The sequence below is a fragment of the Alligator mississippiensis genome, chromosome 1, assembly GCF_030867095.1.
Source record: "Alligator mississippiensis isolate rAllMis1 chromosome 1, rAllMis1, whole genome shotgun sequence".
Taxonomy (NCBI): Eukaryota; Metazoa; Chordata; order Crocodylia; family Alligatoridae; genus Alligator; species Alligator mississippiensis.
The window spans coordinates 389,851,132-389,875,351 of record NC_081824.1 but is presented as its reverse complement, the minus strand read 5'-3'; the positions used below and the strand labels follow the sequence as shown (position 1 = coordinate 389,875,351).

Here is a 24,220-nt window from a genome sequence, read left to right as displayed (position 1 = left end):
GAAGAGGCGGGCGCGGCGTTTGACAAGGGCGGCGCAGACGGGATCCCATCAGGAGCAGGGCTGTAGAGGCGAGGGCGACACTTGTTGACAGGCACCGGCCCCTTCTCCGGACGCGGCCGGGCCCGGGAGCAGGAGCGAGCGCGGGAGCGGAGAGACCCGCTTCTCCTCGCAGCCCGGCCGGCCCCGCCCCGGCCCCGCCCGGCCCCGCTCGCCATAGGCGGCAGTGCGGCGCCGAGCCGCCCCCTGCGCGGGCCGAGCGGGGGGAGGAGGTGAAATAGTAGCGGGCGGGCGGGCAGCAGCTGGGAGCTCCCGCGGGCCGGGCCAGGTGCGGGCGGATGCGCGGCGAGGCGGGGGCGCTGTGAGCGGCGCCGAGGCAGGGAGCGGCGCCCGGCCCATGGCCGCACGGGTGCTGGCCACGACCGCCCGCCCGGCGTCCATGCAGCCGCCGCAGTCCGACGAGCCCGTGTTCGCGCAGCTCAAGCCGCTGCTGGGCGCGCGCGGCGCCGCGCTCTTCGCCGCCGCCGACCTCAAGCAGCAGCAGCAGCAGCAGCAGGCGGGGAGCGGCGGGGCGGAGGAGCTGGTGCAGGTAGGCGGCGGCGGGGCCTGCGGGCACCTACCTGCCCGCTGCGGGGCGGGGGGCGCCGGACCCCCGGGGCGGGCGCGGGGGATCAGCCGCTGGCAGCAGCGCCGGGAAAGCTCCAGCTGCTGCCCTTGCACTTGGCGAGGGACGAGCCTGGCGCTGCCGCCCACGCATGGAGTCAGGTTGGAGCAGGGGCGGCCGGGCTGCCCGGCACTTTCTGCGCGTCCCGGGAAAGGGGCTGGGAAGGGCCCGCGCGACGCTGGCGGGGCGGCGGCAACGCCGGGGGCTGGGGCCGGGCCGGGCCGGGCCGGGCCGGGCACTTGGGGTGACTAGGGGCCGCCGGAGCGGCTTGTGCTTGGGGGTGTGGGCACACGCACACTATGAGTGTGTCCGGTGGCACTCGCATACACACATGTGCACATGCAAGATTATGTACGTTATATATGAGTGAGTGTATGCATACATGTATATGCAAATACATACATATGTCTTATATACACACACGTTTGTCTATGTATGTGTGTAGATAGATGCAAATACATACATGCATATTATATACACAGAAACATGTATGTGTATATGTGTGAGTGTATGTATATGTGTATATGCAAATACCGATATATTTTATACACAGAAACGTGTGTGTGTATGTATATGTGTATTCGCATATACACACACATTTGTGTGTATACATATGTACATGCGTATGTATATGTGTGTGCACATATATGTATGTGTCTACACAGCCGTATGGAGGCAGATGAAGTTCTTTGGGTAGATGTGATAGCTTTTATTAGACCAGCTAAATGGTTGGGAAAATTGTTCTTTGCACGGTAGTCATAAGCTTTTTGGGTATAAACACCCTTCTTCAGGCAGAGGGAGAGGCTACAACCAGCACCCCCGAAACACTGAACTTCTGTGTATATGTACACACACTCCTGTTCAGTTCACGCAGTGCCATATACAGTGGCACTCAAACGCATACACCTGTGTGTGTGTATACACATGCACAATATATAATATTGTGCGAGTGCCACTGTGTGTGTATACATACACCATATATGTATATGTGTGTGTGTGTGTGTGTATGTATAAAAATTAAATATTATATGTGTACTGTACATGTGTATATACTATTATAATATTGTGCGGTTGTGTAGACACCCGTGCACATGCATAATATAATGTGTGCATATGTGTGTATGTGACTGATACTGTATAGGGCACAGTGTGAACTGAGCAGGAAAGTCTTTGGTAAGCTATGCAGGAACTCACCTGCTCCCAAAACTCAGTTCTTTTTTTTTTTTTTAAGCGTAGTCCTTTGCTAGGAATAGATAGCCCTTCCCTTGGAACTCAACTGGACTGATTCAGTCCCTATGGGAGATTGAAGTGGGGAGGGTGGGAGGGGAAACGTTGTTTCCTGAGAATTTATAATGATGAATATTGAGTGCAAGGATGTTTCAAGTCTGTGGCTCAATGATATCTTCTCAAAGAATAAATATGCTTGACTTCAAAGCAAGCTGCCCTTGGCTTGTAAACAAGAGCTGGAAAATGTAGCCTGGCATGTTAGGGCAGATCTAGATCAAAGAAAAGAGGAGAGTGTGCACACACGCACGTGTGCTTCCTCTCTGAGGAAAGCTCTCAAAATGTAGTTTTTAAGTAGACTTACGGTTTGTCAGCTGCATTCTGTTTTAGGGGTGCTGAAGGGTTTTGGAATGACTGGACTCTTTACAGTGGAAGGGGGAATGTAGCATTTGCCCACTGGAGAGTACATGATAAATGTTTTACTGATGACTGTACCAGTAATGTATCAGGCTTGAGCCACCCACGGATTCCCTAGCACTACTACACTAAGGGAATGATTTCCTAGTAAGTAATTAAAGAACTCTCTTAGGATTGAGACATGAATAGGAACATGTTTGTCACGTTATTAACCAATTATAGGTTTTGCTGATCTTTAAGAAGCCTTACTTCAATCCAAGAGACTTTTTTACTACAGATATGTAGTAACTTTCTGATGTCTTTCCCTTCTCTCTACTTTATAGTGCTTATTAGTTTGCACCTGCTGGGGGCTTCTGTCCAGTAGAATTAATATTTTAAAACTCCTAACTTCCTAGTGTTGACCTTCATAGTGTCAGAAGGTGTGACTTTTACAGTTACTATTTCAAAGAGAAGAATGAGAATCATGCATAATAGTGACAACAGAGTACAAGTCTTGCAGAAACAAGTTAGATGTAAAGGCTGTGCTTTTTGTGCACGTTGTTCAGTTGCAAACAAAAGGAGGAAATAGTTTAGGTGATTATGCTTTCAAAAATATTTTTCTCTTCCTGCATAAATAATTTGAGAGATACTTTCTGATTTGTTTTTGTAGGTGTCGATTAATGCACCAAGAGATGAAACTTGTATATTGATACTCTTTTCCTAAAATAGTTTACTTTTTCACTTTTGAATTCTCCCATGACTGATGTGTCATCTGGTCTGTGGGTTGGTAACAAATCATGTGGATTATATGTTTTGTTTTTTATTTAGACAAGATGTGAAATGGAGAAATATCTGGCACCGCAGCTTCCACCCATTCCTGTTATCCCTGAACATAAAAAATACAGAAGAGACAGTGCCTCAGTTGTTGACCAGTTCTTCACTGACAGTGAAGGGTTGCCTTACAGCATCAACATGAATGTCTTCCTTCCTGATGTTAGTCACCTCAGAACTGGCCTGTACAAATCCCAGAGACCATGTGTAACGCACATCAAGACAGAACCAGTTACCATCTTCAATCACCAGAGTGAAACTACTGCCCCTACCCCTGTTCCCACTCAGACTCTCCCTGAGTTTACCAGCATTTTTAGTTCTCACCAGACTCCTGAGGTGAACAACATTTTCATCAAGCAAGAGCTTCCTACTCCAGATGTTCATCTCTCTGTCACACCCCAGCAGGGCCAGTTATATCAGCTCTTGAGTTCACCGGATTTAGATATGCCCAATTCTACTACTCAGGGAGCAGTAATGGACTCTCTTAACAGCGTCTCTATGTCATCAGCCATGGCAGGCCTTAACACTCTCTCCTCGGCTGTTCCGCAGACTGCAATGAAACAATTCCAGGGTATCCCTCAGTGCACCTATGCCATGCCGAATCAGTTCCTTCAACAACAGGCCACTTACTTCCCCCCTTCGCCTCCAAGTTCAGAGCCTGGAAGTCCAGATAGACAAGCAGAAATGATGCAGAATTTAACCCCTCCTCCATCCTATGCTGCGACTATAGCTTCTAAGATGGCAATTCACAATCCAAATTTACCAGCAGCCATGCCAATAAATGCACAGACCATCCAGACAGTCAGATACAATAGAAGGAGTAACCCGGACTTGGAGAAAAGACGTATCCACTACTGTGACTATCCTGGTAAGCAGTCTGTCCTAAAGGAAAATAAATCTCTCAAACTTAAAATGAAAATGTATAAACAATTTTGCATTAAATCAAATCTATATGTTCATAATCTGGATGGAAATGACTAAATTTGAGGGCTAGAAAAAGGACTAAATCCTCTTTTAATTCTTCTTCCCTGAAGACCTTATTGTTCTGTATTCCTTTCTTAGCATTTAAATAACTCTTGAATATTTCCTATAAGATAATATTCAGGTTACTAACTACATATGCATTATCCCCTGTATCCCAGAACTTGGAGTGCTTGAAAAAAATATTGTAAAAGAGGCCAATTTGGGTACATTTTACTAAATCAAATTTACTAAAACAGAGCATGAGCTCTTTGACATGTTGAGGTTGATGCTATAAACTGGCATAGTCTTCTTGAACTTTTGTGGACCTCAACAGAACAGCTTTGTGGTATAGAAGCTGAGATTATGGCCCTTGTCACCCAATACGAGCAAAGAACTTTGAATTTGTAAACTTTTTCTCTAATTGAGTTACTACTGTGCTGCATTTGTTTTTAAGGTACTTGTCCATGGCCCTCAAACAAACAAAAAACCAACACAAAATAAAACTTCAGTTAAACGCCTCCTGCCCAGATCCCATGCACTTGTTAAATTGAAATCTGAATCGAGACAAACAGGTCAATCATTCCTTAAAGAAAGTTACTCTTCCAAATATAAAATGTCCCTACTATACTTAACGAATGTAGAATTAGCCACTGGTAGGCATTTCTCATCCATATGGTGTTATATAAAGTGTGGTAATTCATATATGGCATGATGAAGGCTGAACGGGGAAAAATATCGGTGTAGGTTTATAATGACTAACAATTATTAAGAAATAAAGGAACTCTGTCTGAATTTTCTAGAAAGACAAGATTTAAAACTTGAATCATTGAGTTATAGGTGTGGCTGCTTTGGATAATACACACAATAATATATTATATTATAGCAGCTGTCCTTTTGTACTACTATGAAGTAGTAGTCTTTGTATCTTTTCTTTTAATCTTATGTAAAACAATGACTCAAGAGCTTCCTGTAGGAGGTCATAAAGCTTCAAAGAATTGTGCTGCTGGAGTACAGTGTATATAAATATTTTCTCAAAATAACAGCTTTGCATTGACTTAAACAAAAAAAAAAAACCCCAAAAACCAAACCTCTAACATCTAACATTGTCTCTGCTGACATACTTTCCCTACCTTTTTATTTTTTTATTTTTTAGGCTGCACAAAAGTTTATACAAAGTCTTCCCACTTAAAAGCTCACCTGAGAACTCATACTGGTATGTACTTTTTCTTGTTTGGTCATTGGGTTATGAATCTTCTAAAAGCAAATATGTTTGATCTGCCATCTTTTCTTGTTAACCTGGTTGTGTTTTTTGTTTGGTGTCTTCTGGCTAAATAGGTCAGAGTCAAATTGACAGGTCAGTTGAGATAACCATCTGCCTTGGTCAATAAAAATTAAAGTTCCCTATTTTAATGTACTTCACTAGTTATTTTTATTTCTTTATATAGTAAAAGATTTTAAGTACCAAAACAATTAATAACTTTTGAAACCTTCTATTTTTCTCTTACCTTCTTGATAGCAAAAGGTGTGTGGTATCCTTAGGGTTTACAACTCCTAGTCTAGGCATAGCAAATACCTGAATATCTCAATTTAACACTGTGTGTATGAGAGAGTTGGTTTGGGGGTATTTTTTTTTCCTTTTAAGAATTTTCTTGAGCTTTCAGTTAAACTCTGGAATTCTTATCGTTTTGCTCTATCCCTGGCCTTTAACTTGCTTGTTTAGAAACCAAAGAGCTTGTGCTCTTAAAAGAAAAATTATTATTTTTTTTTTTTTGATGAAGCTGATTAAAAACAGTTTCAGTATGTAACATTCATGGGATTTGGCCACAGTACAACTATCTGCAGCTACATGTGTGCAGGCCATGTTAATAGACCTGCATGACTAAACTAAAGGATAGACTTTTGGTTTGCTGACTCCATTAGAAATTTAAGAGTTGTCATTCTCTGTCAATATGTATGGGAATTACAAACTTGTATTTCAAGGAGATTGGCACCATTCTCTCCAAGACTGTAGCTCAGTTTGGGTTGTAGTTACAATAAATTACTATTTAGTACACCAGCCTTTTAACTGGGGGGGGCGGGGGGAGAGGCGCGGAGGGAACAATTCTTATGCTGGTGATTTGCTTAAAAATTGTAATTTTTCCTCCAAAATGTTTAGGAAAAACAAAGCATTCGTAAATAAACCTAAACTAAAAAGTCTCTCGTTATTATTTTCTTAAGATGAATGTAAACTCAAATATATAGTGCTTGTTCATTGAATGTGCAATCTTCAGATCAGAATAATGTAGGGTTACACTTAAAACAATACACCGACTAAAGTTGGCCTGTCAGCATTAAAGTTGTACTGTGTGAATAATATGGTTTTACCTTTTGTTTAAAACAAAAGTCGAAACAAAAAGCTATGATCTAACAAAATGTATTTTGCCATCTCTATGGGAACAAGGTCTTTTATTCAGCAGCTACTTTGAATGGATTGTTGGATTACTGTAAAGAAACTGAATATCTCCAGGCTAAATGTTACTATGGAAATCCTGTTTTGATAAATGAAGCAGTTATCTCTATTACAGCCACAGCAAAAATTAAAAACAACTGTACAAAGGTTACTGCTCTGCACTAGTAATAGACTAAACAAGAATACTGCCACCAACATTTTGTGATGCATATAACAACTCATGACCAGCTAGTTTAACAATTGAATAACATAATCAGAAGGATATAAACCTGGCTAATGTCACAGAATAGATCATTAGGTCTCTAATAAATAATCTGCATGATAAGTGGGTGCAGTTGCCCCATGACATGTTAATTAACAGTTTAACCACAGAGTTAAAACATGTAACCTGCCACTGTAGGAACAGACATAAAAATGAAGCAGTACTTAACTGAATTTTTCCTTATTATAAAAAAAAAAAAATGAAAATCACTTGTGTTCTTATTTAGTTTTGGTGTTAATTCATAACATTTTCACATACACAGAAGTATTTTATTTAAGTTGTGATTACTGATGTACAGCAATAAATGCCAGTGAAGTTTAATGTTGCCTTCCACTTTTTTACCTGTGGATATTTGACCTCAGCCATGCACCTAAGTGCACTAAGGTCACAGAAGCTGATGTATTCATAGAAACAACATTCTTGTTTCTGATTAAAAAAAAATCTAGTGACCGTAAGCAAATCTAATACAAAGTGTCTTGTGGGGAGGTGAATGAGGGGATAGATTGCCTAAGAGGTTAAAATACAGAAGTGAGTCTATACAGGCATACCTACCTATATTAGGGAAGCCTGGATCAATTTGACCCCTCTAAATAGGCATTTAACACTTTAATATTTTAAGTGAATACCTGCAGGTACAGTTAAAATGTGTTTTAACTCAAAAAAATGTTTCCGCTGTTGTATAAATTGAAAGTTTTTAATGACTAAATTCAGCCGTGCTGTTTGTTTGTTTTTAAATGATACTCCCTCAAAGGAATGCCCCTGGCAAACAGGACAGCAGGGTGCAATCCTTGGAGTCAGTGAGAGCTTGGCCATTGATTTAAAAAAAAAAAAAAAATGGAAAGATGGGACCCATTGGGTTAAACTTGTCTGTGTGCCTGTATTTACCTGTCTCTGTTCTTTCCACCCTCGCTTTTTCAGCTCACCCCCTTATATGCGTTGAATTCATGCAGTGCCATTTAAGGTTTTATTCTTGAAAATACCCATTCTGTCATGAAGTTTTTTACTTTCAAAGTTTAACTTCTAAAGCAGGTGGCATGTAATCCACTTTAATAAAGTGTGTGATATTCTTTCAAAGCCCTTGGGGGCTTAGCAGACCTGTTTATCTGGCTAAACTTGTTCTTTAGTAATCATAGACCACTGAAACTGTTTTCTCCTTATTCTTGGTTTCTTAACAATACCTTTTTAAATTGGCTGCAATCTCGCTCATCCCAAACAGTCCCCGCCTTCCTCAGCAATCTGTCATCTTAAAATAAAAAGTGCCTGCAGCAAAGTTTGTCTGCCATTTAAAAGTCAAGACAGACCTTATGCTTTTCCTTTGTATTGGAAAACCTTAGCCTTTTCATGGTATTTATCCTGAATGGCTTTCAGTGAGTTTAATAGACATTCTTTGAGAACAAACTTAAGAGAAATGTTATTGCTGAAAGATGGAATGTGGGCTGTAGTCTGTTTCCTAATTCAGATATGAACAAATTGGCAAGGTTTATAAATTATATTTTAAATAAAGCCATAAGGAATGGATGAGAGGATAGGCTTTCCCTGTTTTGTTTTGTTTTGTTTTTTTTAAAGAAGCCGAAACTAAATCAAAGTCTCGCGTAAGTAGGTCTGACTCCTATGATTTTGAAGGAGTTGTGCCAGGGCCCTCTGTTCTTTTTTTGGAATCTAATTTTCACTTTAAAGGATTAAACAAGTTTCTTTATTTGTTCTAGTTCCTGAAATAAGCATCCACCTCTCTCCCAGATTACTTACTTTTTAGCTGTTTGTTAATTTATGGAGGGAATTTTAATTGGGAATAAGCTGGTGGTACAAAAGTTGAGCACCAGCAAACCAAGGTGCCAAAGTGTCCAAGGTACAGGATGTATTTTTGCATCCCTTTCTGAACAATTTTGGATCTGGTGTCAAATTCTTTTAGGTAACATCTCAAGCACTTCAGATACCTTAGTTTTACTTGGAATTGATGAGCAGTTGATTGTTAATGTTTAAGTGATTTATGTACTCCAGCATATATTTATTTTATCGTAACATCTTTCAAAATAGATGGGTTTAACTAACCTCCTGTAGCAGGGAAATTCTTCTGAAATTTACTCACATGACAAGTTTTAGTTTCATAACTTGTATTGTGCAATCATTTATTTATACATATACTATAACGTGGTTTAACACTATTTACTTTTTAGGCACTAGATGTGCCCAACTTTAAAAACTTGACAGTGAAATGCAGCTAATTGTGCACCCCATTCACTTTCTTTTTACGGTGTTTAAACTTGCTTCAAGAGTTCCCCCAAAAACAACATACCCTCTTTTATTTTGCATCTGTGGGGAGAGCCAGGGGAAGGGAGAAGGCTTTTAAAATATTTTCAAGGCTTGTAGTGATACACTTGCACCTTTGTTTAAAATTATTGAGTATCCCACCTTTAACATAAAGTGCCAAGCGCAGTTGTATATATTTCAGATTTATATACTGTTTTGTTTATAGGAAAATCTATCACTGTTTTGTACACATCAAGGTGCACACACTGAGGGCACTTTCCAGCTGCATATTGGTTTTCTGTATACAGAGTCTTTGTACAGGCATGTTCTCTGATCACATGGCGGGTTTGCCATTAATAGAGAGATGAAATAGTTTCTAACATTAACTGCAAAACTATCTATAGATCTAGCTTGTATTTGGTGATGGGAAGTGGAAACCTAGATACCTCAAGAGAAATGGCATTTCTTTAAATGAGAGATACTCCCAACATACCCAGTTATTTTAGATGTTTATATAGGCTTGGGACTGCCATTAACTCATTCTGTTCCTTAATGTTAAAAGCTGTACACTTTTAATATAGGATTTTGGTCAGGAGTTTCGGAATGCAACTGTCATGGTCTTTTGCTCTCAGAAACCCTGGTGGGTGACAGTTTTTGAGGAGCCTATATATAATTTCAGATCTTCAACTCATCAGTTGTATTATACCTGATATTGCATATGTACATGTAATGGTTCTTTTGAACCCCAAGAGGCAGACACTTAGTATTCTTTTTCTCTGACACCGGCCATCCATTATTTAGTTATTTTAATACCAAAATAGTAACAACCTTACATGAAAAATAAATCATGCTTTGCTAAATTTCCACCCCCCCACACATGCGCGTGCTGTGTATGACTTTCCCATTTTCCTGTTAATCTAATGTTTAATGACTTGCACTTTTCCCCTTTCCTCTCAACTTTTTCCTGTTCCTTTTTTTTCCCCTCTCATTTCCCAGTTCTCCTTTATTTTATTTAATACTCCTTCATTCTCCTATGGAAAACATTAACCAGCTCTGTTTGCACCCCACTGTGGGCCTTTCTTGGGAAAGGCAAGAAACACAGTAGAGCTAAGAAGTTGTAGGAGGAGCACAACTATGGACATCTTTGCCTTCTTGATGGTGGGGTGGTTTCTTTCTCCCTTCTTCCTCCCCCTCCCAGCCTTTAAGCTTAGGTCAAAATTTGTCACAGAAGAAATGAAAAAACTTTTGTCTGTGAAGAATAAAGATAGTACAAAAGAAAGGGGTAAAAGCAATTCCTGTCATAGGGAAAAGGGGCTTCTGAGATTCTAATTCAGCACAAGTGGACCTAGTAATAGGGCACTCCGTGGAATCTGCCTAACATTTTTTTCTGGAAGTGGAGATCACTAAAACTCCTGAAGGAGTACAAGGACCAGGTAGTTGGCAGTCTCCCCCAGTCAGCTGACTTCATGGCTTTCATTACTAGAGTGTGAGCCACCTTATAAGAATGTTTCACCACTTTGCTGTGAGGTAGGGAAGTCTTGTTATCTCTGTGTTTACTGTTGAGGGAACATAAGCACAGGAAGACTGAACTGTCCAAGATCATACAGGGTGTTTGTGGCCAAGTTTTGTGTCTTAGCCTACAGTGCTCCCTTGCCAATATACTGATTTAATCTGAAGTGTCTTGGAAAGCAGAATGTCTGATATGCTAGAGCCATAGAGCAGGAGAAACTAATCTCATGAGCATTAAGATTTTGTTTGTGCTTACCTCTTGCAGTTATCAGCACTTTAGTCTTTCAAAGAAAATTACTTTCCTTATTAAAATATAATAAATACATAAAACCATGCAACAAATCTTTTATTGAAAACCTTTTGGTATTACCTCTCATGAGAATGGCAGTAAAAGGTCTTGCCCTGTAGTGTACATGATAAAGATTAAGATTTCTTGCTGTTTACCTGTTTGATCAGTAAAACCGATCATTTCTCTTAAGAGGAATTTCCACAGAGAGTATTGGTGATGGAGTAGAAGAACGGAGCAAACTTAAAATTAACGTTGGTGATGAAATGCTTGGCATATGTTCATGCAGAAATGTCACTGAGAGAGTAGTTAGCAACCTCTTCTTTAGTACTGCCTATCTTTTATTTATGAACCTTGCAGGAATCCATTAGTTGCTTGTGTGAGAAATGGAAAAGCATTACTCCTGTAAAAACCACAATTTTGGGAGAAGTAACTTTTTTGAAAAGCCTCATTAATGATTACAAGGCTTTGGGATTTGTTGATGTAGTTTTTTATCTCACAATATGACTTTTAATGAAGTGTATTTCACTGTATTGTGAACCTCTGGCAAAGTCTTGGCAACATAAGCCTCAGTGGTTACAATGTTTGAGAGCTCCATCCTATCATTCTCTCATTATACAAGTACAGTTTTTCTTGAAGTCATTGAAAGAGGTGTCAGGCGAAGGGCAGTCTTGTCAGATTTAAAGTAAAAACATTTTTTTTTAAATTAAAGCTTAGCCACTTTAAGCATGAAAGCTTAAAAAAAAAACCTGTTTCTGTCAGTTGCTCCCTGAGAGGATTAAACTTCAGTTCCAGAATATTTGATTCCTGATAAGGAAACTGTTGATCTAAGAGAGTGGTTTTTATATATAGTGCATTTCCAGACTAATATAGTTCAAGATCCATAGCCATTGCCAGCGATTACATTTTCCACATTTGATGAGACATTCTTTATCATACTTAATTTTTGAGTTCGACTTGAAGAGATTCAGTTGTCCTAGTTCCCCAGAGTATATTCTGAAGAGTGTTGTTGGTTGTTTACTAGATGACCTGCACCTCCCATTGGTAAAAGATTAGAAACATTTCAGTAATGTCCTAGTTTAGTTTGAGTATCTTGGTAGCAGCATTCCTATCCTGTCAGACTGCATTATTTATATTCGGTGATCGCGAACAACTCTGATTAAAGACATATTAAAACTTTTCATTTTGGCAAATGTACAGTGCTTTACTTTTCAGTTAAAGCAGGCTTTAACTTACTGCTTTTAATGTTTTGTTTTATTGTTTTTTATGTAGTCAGTAGAGGGAGATCACAAGAGCCAGAGTATACATTCTGCATATGTTCCATTTAAAGCTATCTCTTGCAAAACTGGCCCTTGTAGTGTAGGTGTGAGAGCTGCGGAGTAGTTTTGGCATCCATATCATGAACGAGGGAACTTCTTTTCTCATATAGGACATGTGCATATGCACACATCCATACCCCGATTGTCATGGATCTATTATAAATCTGCTTAAAAATGTAGTATTCCCAGGCCTCTTGTTTGCATTTCTGCTTGAGGAAGGACCATCTCTGCTATAACAGAATGTTATGCCAAAAGACAAACTATTTCACAAACCAATCAAGATTCCCCCAGTAATTCTCAAGCTGTGTGAGACAATACTTAACAAAATAAGAGCACTTCAGAGCACTGGGGAATTCTGAATGTTTGTTGGCAGATGAGGAGATAATGCCTTCTGCATGTCTGTAGCCACAAAGAGAATGAAAACTAGGATTTGGTGATCAACTCTTTTGAAATGCCTATCCACTCTTCAGTTACCTAATACAAATATGTTTTTTCTGCACTAAAGCGCTTGGGATAGAAGATTTAAAATATTGGTTAACTAAACAGTAGCAGCACCCCAAAATGTGGAATACCTCCTGGGAGATAGCTTTAAAATATTGTATTTAGTTAATGCAGTGCTTAATGATTAACATTAATTTAGGTAATATTATACATGCACTCTTAAGTTTCCTTTTTAATGTGCAAGACATATGTTATGTGTTCACTCTGCCTAAGGGCAGGGTGTCCATGGACTAAATTCTTTTTTCTTCATCCCAAAACAAGCTGGACTTAGTCTGACTTCCTTGCCTGTACTATGCACACCAAACCATTTCCATCTTGGACTACACGGGAAAATTCCATACCACTGAGCTGAGACATGGGGCTGGGGAGGTGAAAAGGATTATTTTTGTTCCTGCTTTCCTCTCCTTCTCTCCAAAGCCTTTGAAAGGATGGTTGTTTTTTTTTAATTGCTCTGGCCAGAGCCCAGAATCAAGAATATTTAGTCCTGACTCAGTGACAGATTGAAGGTCTGATATCTGGCCAGGAATTTATTCTTTACACATTGGTGTGCTGCAATACATACACAGACACCAACAACCATTAATTCTGTGAGAATAAAAGGGACTGGATTTTAAATAATCTAGTATGGCAATCTATAGAAAAGCTATTTTGGGTTGAAACATTTCTAGGAAAATGTATTAATCTTATGTTTTAATTCCAAGGCCTGTAATGTGTCTGGTAATTAAGACTATCTTTAGGTATACAGTACTATAGTAAAGATAGAACATGGTTGTTTTAATATTTCAGAAAACTTTTAGAAGTAGACATAATGCAAGTAACTGGTAATTGGGTAGGTTCCTGCTGGAACTCCCGTTTCTAACTCCACATATTTGCTAGGGTCAGTCAGATATTTCTGGACAGGTAGAAAATACTGATTCAGCAAAACAGAATATTTGTATGATTGTTTTAATTCCTTAAAAGTTTTTGATGGAAACCAGACAGGTGTACAGATATGCTGGCCTGAGCTTTCCTGGCTACTGCCTCCTGGGGCTCCCAGTCTTGCAGGGCCTTTAACTCTGTCAGGAATTGGTTAGGAGGGAACAAGCCAAAAATATTTTGGCTCTTCCAAAACTATTTTTCTTCGTACTTAAGAAAGAAAAAAGAGGAATGTGTGCGTAATGGGAGCAGATTCCATTTTCTGGCCTTCTTCCTGTCCTGTTCGTTTATGCCTAAAACTACTTTGGGGCAGGGACCTACAGTGAAATCCTGGTCTTGTTTGAACTTGCCCAAGGGTGTTTCATGGCACTGTAAAGCACCTACAGCGCTTATGGAAGTGTTGATATTTGCCTGTGCTTTGCCCATTTGGGATGACCCACATAATTCACTTAACATAACTTTTAGAAAACAAAACATTATTGACAATTTCTTACTTCTTTTTTTTAAACACAGCAACAACATCAAGTTTTATTGCATAAAACTCCCTCTTATGAGGTAATAGTAAAGCAAGTCTCCTTTTTCACTGCCCCCCTTCCCCCGGCTTATTGTGTATACATTTGTAAGCTAGAACCACATTTTTGAAACTTGGTTTCTGCTGGGTAGGAGTTCTTGTATTAGTGATGTGACATTCAAAGGCAGTTAGTCCCCCAACAGCTCCAGTGGAAATTAGTGGGAGAGGTGGGAACTAAGGGACTTAACTAAATAATAGCGGTTTGATTTCCTTCCCATCCTCCCCCCCCCCCCCCAGTTTAAGTGAATGAATGCAGACACCTAACTTTAGGGTAAGATTTTTTTCAACTTAGCTTTCTGTAGTATTAAACTTATGAAAAATAAAATAAAAAAGCATGTGCCTAGTGTTCTTTAAATAGTTGTACAGTATTTTTTAAAGGACCTACTTTTCTAGTGGCAAATTGATTAGTTATGTGGGGCCTATAATGATGTTTTGCTCATAACCTGCTATGCTTAAGTTTCTTTTATGAACATGCAGTCCTTTATTAATAGAGACATGTCTCGTGTGGACCAGTGCCCCGCCAAATGACTGTGGTAGCTACAGCAGTGGCTTACATGGAGAAGTAGTATTAGGAAAGTATTTGGTATATTTTTAGTTTATCTTAATGTGATTTAGTAGTTTAAAAAGAGGAGTGCCATGTGACCAGACAGCTCTCTACAGTTACCAGCAAGGGCTTCGTAGCCCAAAATTTGGAAACCACTTGGGCAATAGAGTTAACAAAGTGGTAGTTCAGGCTAGCATGCTCATGCTCAATTCATGTCCATGAATCTCTTCTGTGGATATCAAAGCCTCCAGCATTTGCTTAACAGATGAACAAATTGAAAGAAAGATTTCCCCCCCACACACCTGCTTCCCTCTCCCAGTTACGTGTTCATTATCTCTTCCTAGGTTCATTCTCCAAATGTGATTCTAATCTAAACTTGAGTGCTGAGCAATTTTACACTGAAGTACAAGCTTGTTTCACATGCTGTACAAATGTGTTTTTTAAGCTGGAGAATGAATACATATTAACAGTTCAAGAACTTAAAATACAGTTTGTGATATACAAGCCTAACAAAATATTTAAAATCAGTGATATTGGAAGGAGATTATGCAAAAATCCAACAGGATAGGGGTTTCATAAATTTAATTGAAGTATAATTTAAGGGAAGGCAGTTCTGTTTCCCAGAAGTGTTGTGTATAATATTTCTGGCTTGGGAAGAAAGGGTTGGAGTGTACTATTTGGCTAGAATTGGTACCAGCTTCCTTCATGCTGTTTTACTTGAACAGTGTTGACATTTTAACAAATCCCGTGGAAGCTCCCCTGAAGTGGAGGAGTTATCCCTTTTTTTGCTTTTACAGTAAAATATCTGTTTGATACAGTGATCATGTTCCAGGAACTGAGCTATAGTGTTTTTGTATTTGATGACCAATGGCATTCTTGGTTTAACACCCTATAGAAGGTTTAAACTGCTGGAGGAAAACCAAATATTTCTGAAACTTTACAGCTACTGTGTTTCACACAATCATTAAGGTAAACAAATATTACATTACTATGTAGCCAGTGAAAATAGTGGATAAAGGGTTCAGTGTCCCTTGTTTTCTTTAATAAATCCGGTAACCCCAGAGTCCTCTGCCTGTTAAATTCAGCATAGCAAAGAAATAGAATGACTTTTTAAACATGTGTAACTTGAGGCATTTTTTTCTTGCCACAGGAACTTAAACCAAATTCTTGTTTCCACAAAATATGACACAGACCCATGTGTATGGGTTGAGGGAGATAAAATAGTAACAGGGCCAGTTTTTCTTAAGCTGTCTTTTAAAGAGGAGTAAAAATAACCTTCACTTTCTCTTCCTCGCTCTTCTCAGTCCTTCCCCACCTAAAAAAGAAAAACAGTGTAAAATGATTCACTTCTTAAATACAACTTCCTAATGGAAAGTAGCATTGCACACACAGATATTCAGTATTTCACCAGTAGGATTTATTCCAAATAAGCTGGGCCTCTATGTAGGAGCTAAAAATACGCTTTTCATTTCTCACTTCCTATGTTACTAGCCACAACAGGGTTAAAAGCAGCACTGTGGCTTTTAGCATATAGTTTTAAAAATTAACATTTACAACAATCTGCATGAAATGCTGGCTTGTTCTTCGCCATGCATTCCCCAAATGCAATTCTACCCGGCTCAAGTCTGTGGGTGCCAGGGTGAGTTGGTGGCAGCATAGAATGGAGAAACTGCTCTACAGGGAGCATTGCAGCAACACAGGCCATGCCACCATCATTGTCACTTGTCATAATTCTTATAAAGCTTTTTAGTAACTTGTGACCTAAGAGAGCATAGCCAACTGCAGTGGGCATTGGGAATGCCTTGGGAATTGCATTGGAAATGTCTGCTGTAGTTTCCAGATGTACCCTTGGCCTGGGTTGAGGTCTTGTACCCAGTGAAGTCAGTGGGAATTTTGCCAGGATTTCACATGTACATGTAGCAATTTGCCCTTCCAAAGAAGTCACAAAATCACTGCTGTCCAGTGTATTGGTGAATTGTGCACCACAAATCTGTACACACTTCTACTTTCTCCTTCCATTTCCATGATGGTTCCTTAACATTATGCTGGACAGAAAGTGGGCACATCTATTCTGCTAATGTATTCTCAAACCTCCATCAAACCCCAGATATTTCATACAGCTCAGGCTTCTGCTTCTCTTCTACAAGAAATGCAGCTGTAGTGTAAAAAATAGTATGTTTGCTGTTTTTTGTTTTGATAAACAAAGTCCCTTTAACTAGCCTGTTGTATCTGAGGTGAAAGCTTTCAGGTTTAGATGAACAACATATCAACATTTCTATGGAGAGGGGAGAGAAATGGGGGTCACATTCTTCCGATGGATTTTTTTTCCCCACACCATTTTTTCAGCATGCTAAAGAGCTGCATCTACTATGGGGAAAGAAATAAAACATTTCTTCTTGCCTCCTTCCCGTTCCCTCCCTCTCTTCCCCCCAACTTTCTTTTGGCCAGAAGATTATATAAACAGTTAGTTGTTACAGAACTTCTCTTCCTGCTGATAGTCCCTCTCGACTTGGTCGCTCTAAAAACAAACTGAAAAAATGAATACATCTATTCTGTAACTATCAAGTTTAGGAACTGGAGTTTTTATACACATGCTCTGAGAGTAGAGGGGGATGCTTTAATTAGAGCGGCTCTCAGAGCCGCTGTAATTCAAGCAGCCGGAGAGTCGCATGTATCAGTGTGCCCGCACTGAAAAATGGCGGTGGGGATACTTTTAACTCAAGCTCAGCAAATGAGCTTTAGTTGAAGTGCCCCCGCCGTGGTTTTTCAGTGCGGGCACACTGATACACGTGATGTTGGAGTCTGCTGCTGGAGCATGGTAATTGCACTCCAGACTCAATTAATAGTCTGATCTGACATGGTGTAATTACATGTCAGAGCAGCATCACTGCATGTCTGTAGGCATCCTGTGATCTCAAGCTTACCCCTAATCTCTGCAGATATTCCTAACTTCCCTTTCAGCTTGTATCACTATTTCTCTTTAACCAATCTTTCTTCCTCAAACAAATCCTACAAACCCCTCAAACAATAGACTCTACTTTGGCACATATCCTGCTCTAGGGTCTAATGTTTCTTCTCTTGTCTGCTAGCTGTTTAGAGAGAGGCTTGGGTGCAAAGCATGGGGGATGGCCTTTTTTCTTTTTTTAAGGCTTTGAAAGAACATTCCTATTAGTTATACTAGAGATGGCAATCTGTGGCACAGGCAGTTTCTGTGTGTGGCACATTGAAGATCAGGGATAGGACAAAGTGCAGCACAGATAGGACAGGAAACAGAAAACAGAGCAGCAGATAAGGTAGGGAACATAAGGCAGGAAGCAAAAACCAGAGCAGCAGATCAGGTGGGGGAAGGGGATTGGAGCAGCACTTGAGGAGGTGTAATTCTAACTTGTGGCATGTGTGCAATCAGGTTGGTCCCCTAGTTGAAGCTGCTGTTTTAATTGAAAAAATTAACACTAAAAATAAAATATTTTGTTTTAAAAGTGTTGGGATGGGTGGAGTAGGTTAATACTCTGTTCTGACACTGAGTGCTTCTGTTGCAAGAATACCCCTTTTATGGAACTCTGTTTTTTGTCTTCTACCACAAAGCAGACCTCAAAGAGGCCTCTTCTGTACCCATTTCATCTGCAATTTAGTGTTCTAACAATTGCATCAATAACCTTGGAACAAGTTATTGCAAGATCCAATTTAAATATAGGAAGCATGACAACTGTACTGCAAGACATCCTGTACCGAATAAAGCCCTTTTCTGTCATTATGACTCGAACATCTTATTTCAGTTGGCTTCTCTGGCATTAGAAGTGCTTTGCATATTGAGTTTGCACAAGATCCTTATTTTAACGTGTGGTCTGCCTTTTGTGGGGCATAGGGAAGATCAGAAATGGAGCATTACTCTGCCTTGGTCAAAGCTGTGTAGCACATATTGAGCCATAACAGACATTTACAATAAATTGTGAATAGTTGAGCTTCTATTTTAAGTCAACAGGAAGAATCCCACTCACTTCCAGCAGAGCTGATGGCCCTAGTGGCATGTCTGTATAGCACAAAGCTGGGCTGTATCAATAAATCTTGGTTGTCTAGGGCACGCCACCATTGCTGTTATCCTGGCGCAAGCTCAGTGCAGTTGTGAATGTGCTGCCAAGGAAAAACAATTCCCTCCACACAAACAATGACTGGTCTCTGTACCTCTGTCTCTTTGTAGGAGGTGAATATTTATTAACAAATTAAATAGACTATGGAAAGCAATAGTTTTTTAAGCTAGCGACAAGATGGATTTAGATTTTTTTTTTAAATTGTTTATATTGTTCAACGTAATATTTAATTTAGTGCTTTTTTGACTGCAGAAGTATAAACTATGTAAGAACATGTTCTTTAAACCAACTCTACTTTCCCCAAACTAATGCTACAAAACTCTCCAACAACAGGCTCTTCTCTTTGAGATATATCCCACTTAAGTCCCTGAGGCACTCTGCTATTTAGAGGCAGATTTGGACAGATCTGCATGCTGAGAAGGAGAAGAATATGTTTCTCTTAGCTGAGAATCCCTATTATGTACTTCAGTTATCTCACCTGGACTGTGGATGGGGCCAGATGACTCTGGTTACATAGTAATGGCTTTCCTCCTTTTTTTTTTTTTCTCCTCCACCTCTGAAAGAGGCTTTACAGCTACTCCAAAAACATCTTAGTTGCTTCAGGCTGTTATGAGGGTATGACTAGGAGGAGAGAGAGAGCCCAAGTGATCAAATTAAGAAGAGAGGCTATTTGCAAAATTCTTCAGGTGCGATTGTCCAAAATCCTAGTCATTAAGCCTAGCCCTGTTCTGATTGGTATCAGTGCTGAGTGTTTTGATACATTTTACTCCTCTCTCTACTGTGGGTCAAATAATTTTTAAAAGTACTGAGAATTTTGACCTAAAGGATCTTTCAATACATTATAGAGTAGTTCAGCTTTGTATACAAATATAGTAATGGTTCTACAAATAGCTACTCTTAGAAATCCATTTATATAGAAAATATAATGGTGTTGCATGCATACTAGCAGAAGTGTAGGATTTTTTTTGTTTGTTTGTTTGTTAGTAACTGGTTCCCTGTTGCTTGGAAGGAAATTACCTTAATTTTGTGATTTGGTATTTTCCCTGCTCTTTCAACAAACATAACTACAAATTATAGGTGTGCTTAAAATGCCCTGTTTACATTCCTGAAATAGATTAATATAAATATTTTGGTGGTTTTGGCCAGTGTAGTCAAATATGGCTCCTTAAACCCCAGTATTTGCATCTATATTACACACTTCAAGTGTGCTCAGGTTTTCAGATGTTCTGTCCACCCTGTCAATGTAAGTGAATGGGAACAGCAGGTGGTTGGCACCTCTAAAGTTCTTGCCATTTAACCACTTAATTCTAAACATTCAGTTTTGAAAATTAGTGTCTCAGTCTGTGAGGTGCTTTCTTCTTTGTATAGCTACCCTAAACTAGAATACCACAAGATTTTATTGCAACTGACAATTTAAATATTATCCCAGTGGTATCTGTCACACTTGTATAATTGCTTTTAGCTTTACTTAAGCATCAGGAGTTGGGTCTACACGTGCACTTTACTTTGGAGTAGACTAACTAGTTGGGGAGTAAAGTGTTACTGTATACACATGTGGTGGTATTAATAAGGCAGAAGTAAATTAATAAACTCTGCCATAAGATAGTACCCTCATAGTATTATCTTATGACAGGGTATCTTACTGTGATTAAAGGCACATGTAGACACTGACTGTGGGCATAAAATGCACCCAATCAGCCCAGCCAGCAAGAGGCTAGACCCCTGCCTGCCGCCTAGCCACACTGCTCTGCACTTTCAGCACTCTCATGCCCCAGCCAGCTCCTCCATTGTCCCACGCTGCCACCTGGAGCCCAGGGCTGAACAGCCCTGACATAAGCTGCTCCACCCCTGTTCAAATTGCTGCTGTCCTCGACAAATGTGTTGGTGCTGCACCCAGAAGTAGTTTACTCTGGTTGAAACTGCTCTGGAGTTTATTGCTTTGAATTTATTGCATGTGTAGATGCCCCTAGGAACTCTTAAATGGATCTCTGCATTGTAAGTTGTAATAGTAATCTTCCTCCCCATTTCAAACTGGATCTTCAAAAACATCTAACACTACTAAAAAAAAATGCAAATAAAAGTTACAAAACAAGACAGATTGTTGTCCAATGCAGCTTGACTGTCTTCCTCTTTCTTATCACAAGATGAAACTTAAGGAGGTGCAGTTCAGTTTCAGGTAACTTATTTCTTTGTGTATATTGTATCAGTCTGTAGTGGTTAAATAATCAGGTTGTGCTTGCAGGTCTCTGAAATGGTATCTGTTTACTAAGGTGTCGTCAGAGCTTGTAGCTAAAAAGATTAACTTGAGAGTATTAAATGTAGGGGCAAATCATCACAGAAACGTAACTCACTTTTCCCTCCCTGTTTTCTTCTTTTTTTTTCCTGTGGACAAGTGGCTAATTATCTGTCTATTCTAAATGTTTCAGGTGAGAAACCATACAAATGCACATGGGAAGGCTGTGACTGGCGATTTGCTCGCTCTGATGAATTGACACGCCACTACAGGAAGCACACAGGGGCAAAACCATTCCAGTGTGCTGTGTGCAATCGGAGCTTCTCTCGCTCGGATCACCTGGCTCTGCACATGAAGAGACATCAGAACTAAAAGCTGGACTTGTCCTTGAGGCTGTTTGTAGCTATGCAATTTCCTATTGACTGTCAATATACAGCTAGAATTAGTTTAACTTTTGACTATGGACGATCCATAAAAAAAACTCAAGGAAACTGGAACTGTATATTTTGTATATTTATGAGGAAACAGGGAAGACACTGTATCAAAATACCAGAGTGTTCACTCATTTTGTTTGCTCTCATAACGTATATGGCTTTAGTCAGCAGGTTTCATCTCACTACAAGTATTATGTCTTGACACATTGCATCATTTAACATTATTTTATCGTGCAGTGTTTTGACCAAAGCACTGCTATTATTGTGGCAATGTTTAGTAAATGAATTAATGAGAGGTGGCTGATGAATGAACGTAGAGGACAAGCCATGAATTGCAATCTGTCAGGTTTTTACTACACATATTTAGTACTCATTTTTTTTAATTCAATGTCTTTCTGTGGAGATAAAATATATAGAAAAATTCATACACAGCCATAGAACAACATGTTTGTTCTCTGTTGCATGTTTGCTATGACAAAGATTTTGTAAATATGCAAATCAGCTTTTTAGGTTTGTTACAAAAGTTTTCTAGGTATGGTCTGAAAAAAAAAAAGTCATTTTACATTTGATAAGAACATGGCACACTTACAAATACATTTTATTTAAATACCTCTCAAAACATTTCCAACTTATCTTTTTAAGAGAAACAAGCTGCCCATTCAAACATTTTGTACTTGTTAACAAATGTTGTGCACTGAATATTTGAAACATGATGGTGTTTTCAAAGTGCTTAAAAGAGCAAAACACTAAATAAATACCAAAAGCTTAAATTAATGAGGACAGTTACAATATACAGAATGGTAAACCTCTTACTATAAGCTAAACTTAGTATCACTTTTTAAAAAGACGGATTTAGGATGTAATTTTCATAGGCAGACATGGTAAGCTGGTTCAGCTCCAATATGATCTAGTTTCATGTGGGTATTTCATGTAATTTACCAGGAGGTAAAGGATACAGTAATTTTATTTAAAATTACAGTGCCATTCAGTTAATCCGCTGTGCACTGACAGAGACGAGGTAAAATTCCCTGTTGACATAAATAGATGCCAGTTCATTGAAGCCAATGACGTTCTGTTTTTTCATGTCAGCAGTGAGTTTGATCCATAGTTCTGCCTTGCAATAGTAAATGAAGGGCCAAAAATGAGGATACACTGTGCAGTATTTGGCCAGACCAAAAAATACAACTCATACACATGTGCAATTCACAAGCTGTGATATCCAGCTGTCAACCAAAGGGTAGAAAAACAACCAAAATACCAAAAAGGGGTCTCAAAAAAAAAAAACCACATAGCTTTGCTTAAACTGTTGTTTGTCTTTATTTATTTTGTGGTGTATGGTAGACTTTTTAAAGACAATTTTACATACAGTTGATAAGTTATAGTTCTGTTTGTCATAGCTAGAAATGTTGCTCTTAAATGTAAATAGTTGATATATGATGTAAATAATTTTGTAAGGCTTCAAATGTTTATACATGGAAACACATGCATAAATTGGTTGCTGTTTTGCTTCTTTTTGCCTTCCCCCCCCCCACCTTATTTTTGTATTGTGGTATTTCCTATGCAAATAATGGAGCAAACAGCTGTATAGTTGTAGAATGTTTTGAGAGAGAATGAAATGGTTTATATATAAAAGACAATTTTTTTGAAAAATAAAACAAAGTGCCTAAAGTGTGTGTGTGTATGTGTTCTCTGTAGCTCCTTACAATGAAATGCTTGTGGTTTTGCATTTTGATGTCCAATTCATAACACTTTTTGGGCCAATTCTGTGTGTTCTTCATGATAGGGACTGTCATTTTCTACTTGAAAAGTACCTATCACTTCTTAGTTTCTACCACAAACAAAATTAGTGACCTTTTTATGGAGTCATTTTGCCATCAGAACACTGATTTTTAGATCTGTTATTCAGCTGAATTAATAAGTGGAATTAAAGGATTTGTTTGCTTGTGATAGTAAGGCACTGGGCTCAGTGACCCAGGTGGTCCCTTTTGGTCCTATATTCTTATATCAGATAATGTGGAAGCTATAAACTGTCCTTTAGGCTAAGCGTAGACTGCCAAAAAGCCTGAGGTTGAATTGATTCAATCTTTGCAGGTTAGTCTAAGTGTGTAGATTGAACCGATAAGCAAGTGACCAGACATTCATTTTTGATTCCTGAAATACAGCTACATGCCTGTAGTGGCCCAGAGCAGAAGTCAGGGGGCACTAGAGCATGGCTCCCTGCTTGGCTGGAGCAGACAGCTTGGGCCAAGGCTAGCCTGCTAACTCTGCGAGGTGGGAAGGGTGCTGTGGGGGAGACGTACAACATCCTGGGATGCTGGGGGACAGTGAGTTAACTTGAATCTGGAGAGGATCTGGGACAAAAGTTCCATAAACCTATCTGACCTAAATCAGTTGTGTGATACTATATCCATCCATGTGCATCTTAAACCAATTTTGGCCCTTTTGAAAGTGGTTTATGTACACCAAACTTCTGTTGTGTTACAGATTTGAACCAGTTTCCGATCACTTATACCAATTTATTTGTAATTTCTGTTCCTAGCCCTGTAGTGTTGCCTCTGTTTTCAGGATCCTTTCCACTGAAGGAGAGAGGCTAACCTACAAAACAAAACATTCAACTATAGGGCTACATCCATTTTTTTTTTTTTTTTTTTTCCTTCAGAACTGGAGGGGGAATAAGGACAATCCTTTTTAAGGATTTAAGATCTGTAGATCTGACCTGTAGAACTTGAGTTAGCAAGTTGTTGCTTACAGAAGCAAGAATTAGATGTGCCTGTGGAATGTTAAGGT

The 24,220-nt window shown here is 39.3% G+C and overlaps 1 protein-coding gene across 1 annotated transcript; it reads left to right on the top strand.

Moving 5' to 3' along the window:
- Nucleotides 1-315: 315 nt before the first annotated feature.
- On the top strand, nucleotides 316-23,101 carry KLF5 (KLF transcription factor 5). The gene is made up of 4 exons (XM_006278350.4): nucleotides 316-586; nucleotides 3,110-3,980; nucleotides 5,229-5,288; nucleotides 21,193-23,101. Exons 1-4 carry the CDS (start codon nucleotides 395-397, stop codon nucleotides 21,369-21,371), a joined length of 1,302 nt encoding a protein of 433 aa, XP_006278412.2. The 5' UTR covers nucleotides 316-394; the 3' UTR covers nucleotides 21,372-23,101.
- Nucleotides 23,102-24,220: the final 1,119 nt, after the last annotated feature.

Excerpts from the sequence above, each read along its gene's own strand:
- KLF5 (XM_006278350.4), top strand. The coding sequence starts at position 395 with ATGGCCGCACGGGTGCTGGCCACGACCGCCCGCCCGGCGTCCATGCAG. Across the intron at positions 3,981-5,228 it reads CCACTACTGTGACTATCCTG|GCTGCACAAAAGTTTATACA; the intron begins GTAAGCAGTCTG and ends TTTATTTTTTAG. Across the intron at positions 5,289-21,192 it reads TCACCTGAGAACTCATACTG|GTGAGAAACCATACAAATGC; the intron begins GTATGTACTTTT and ends TAAATGTTTCAG.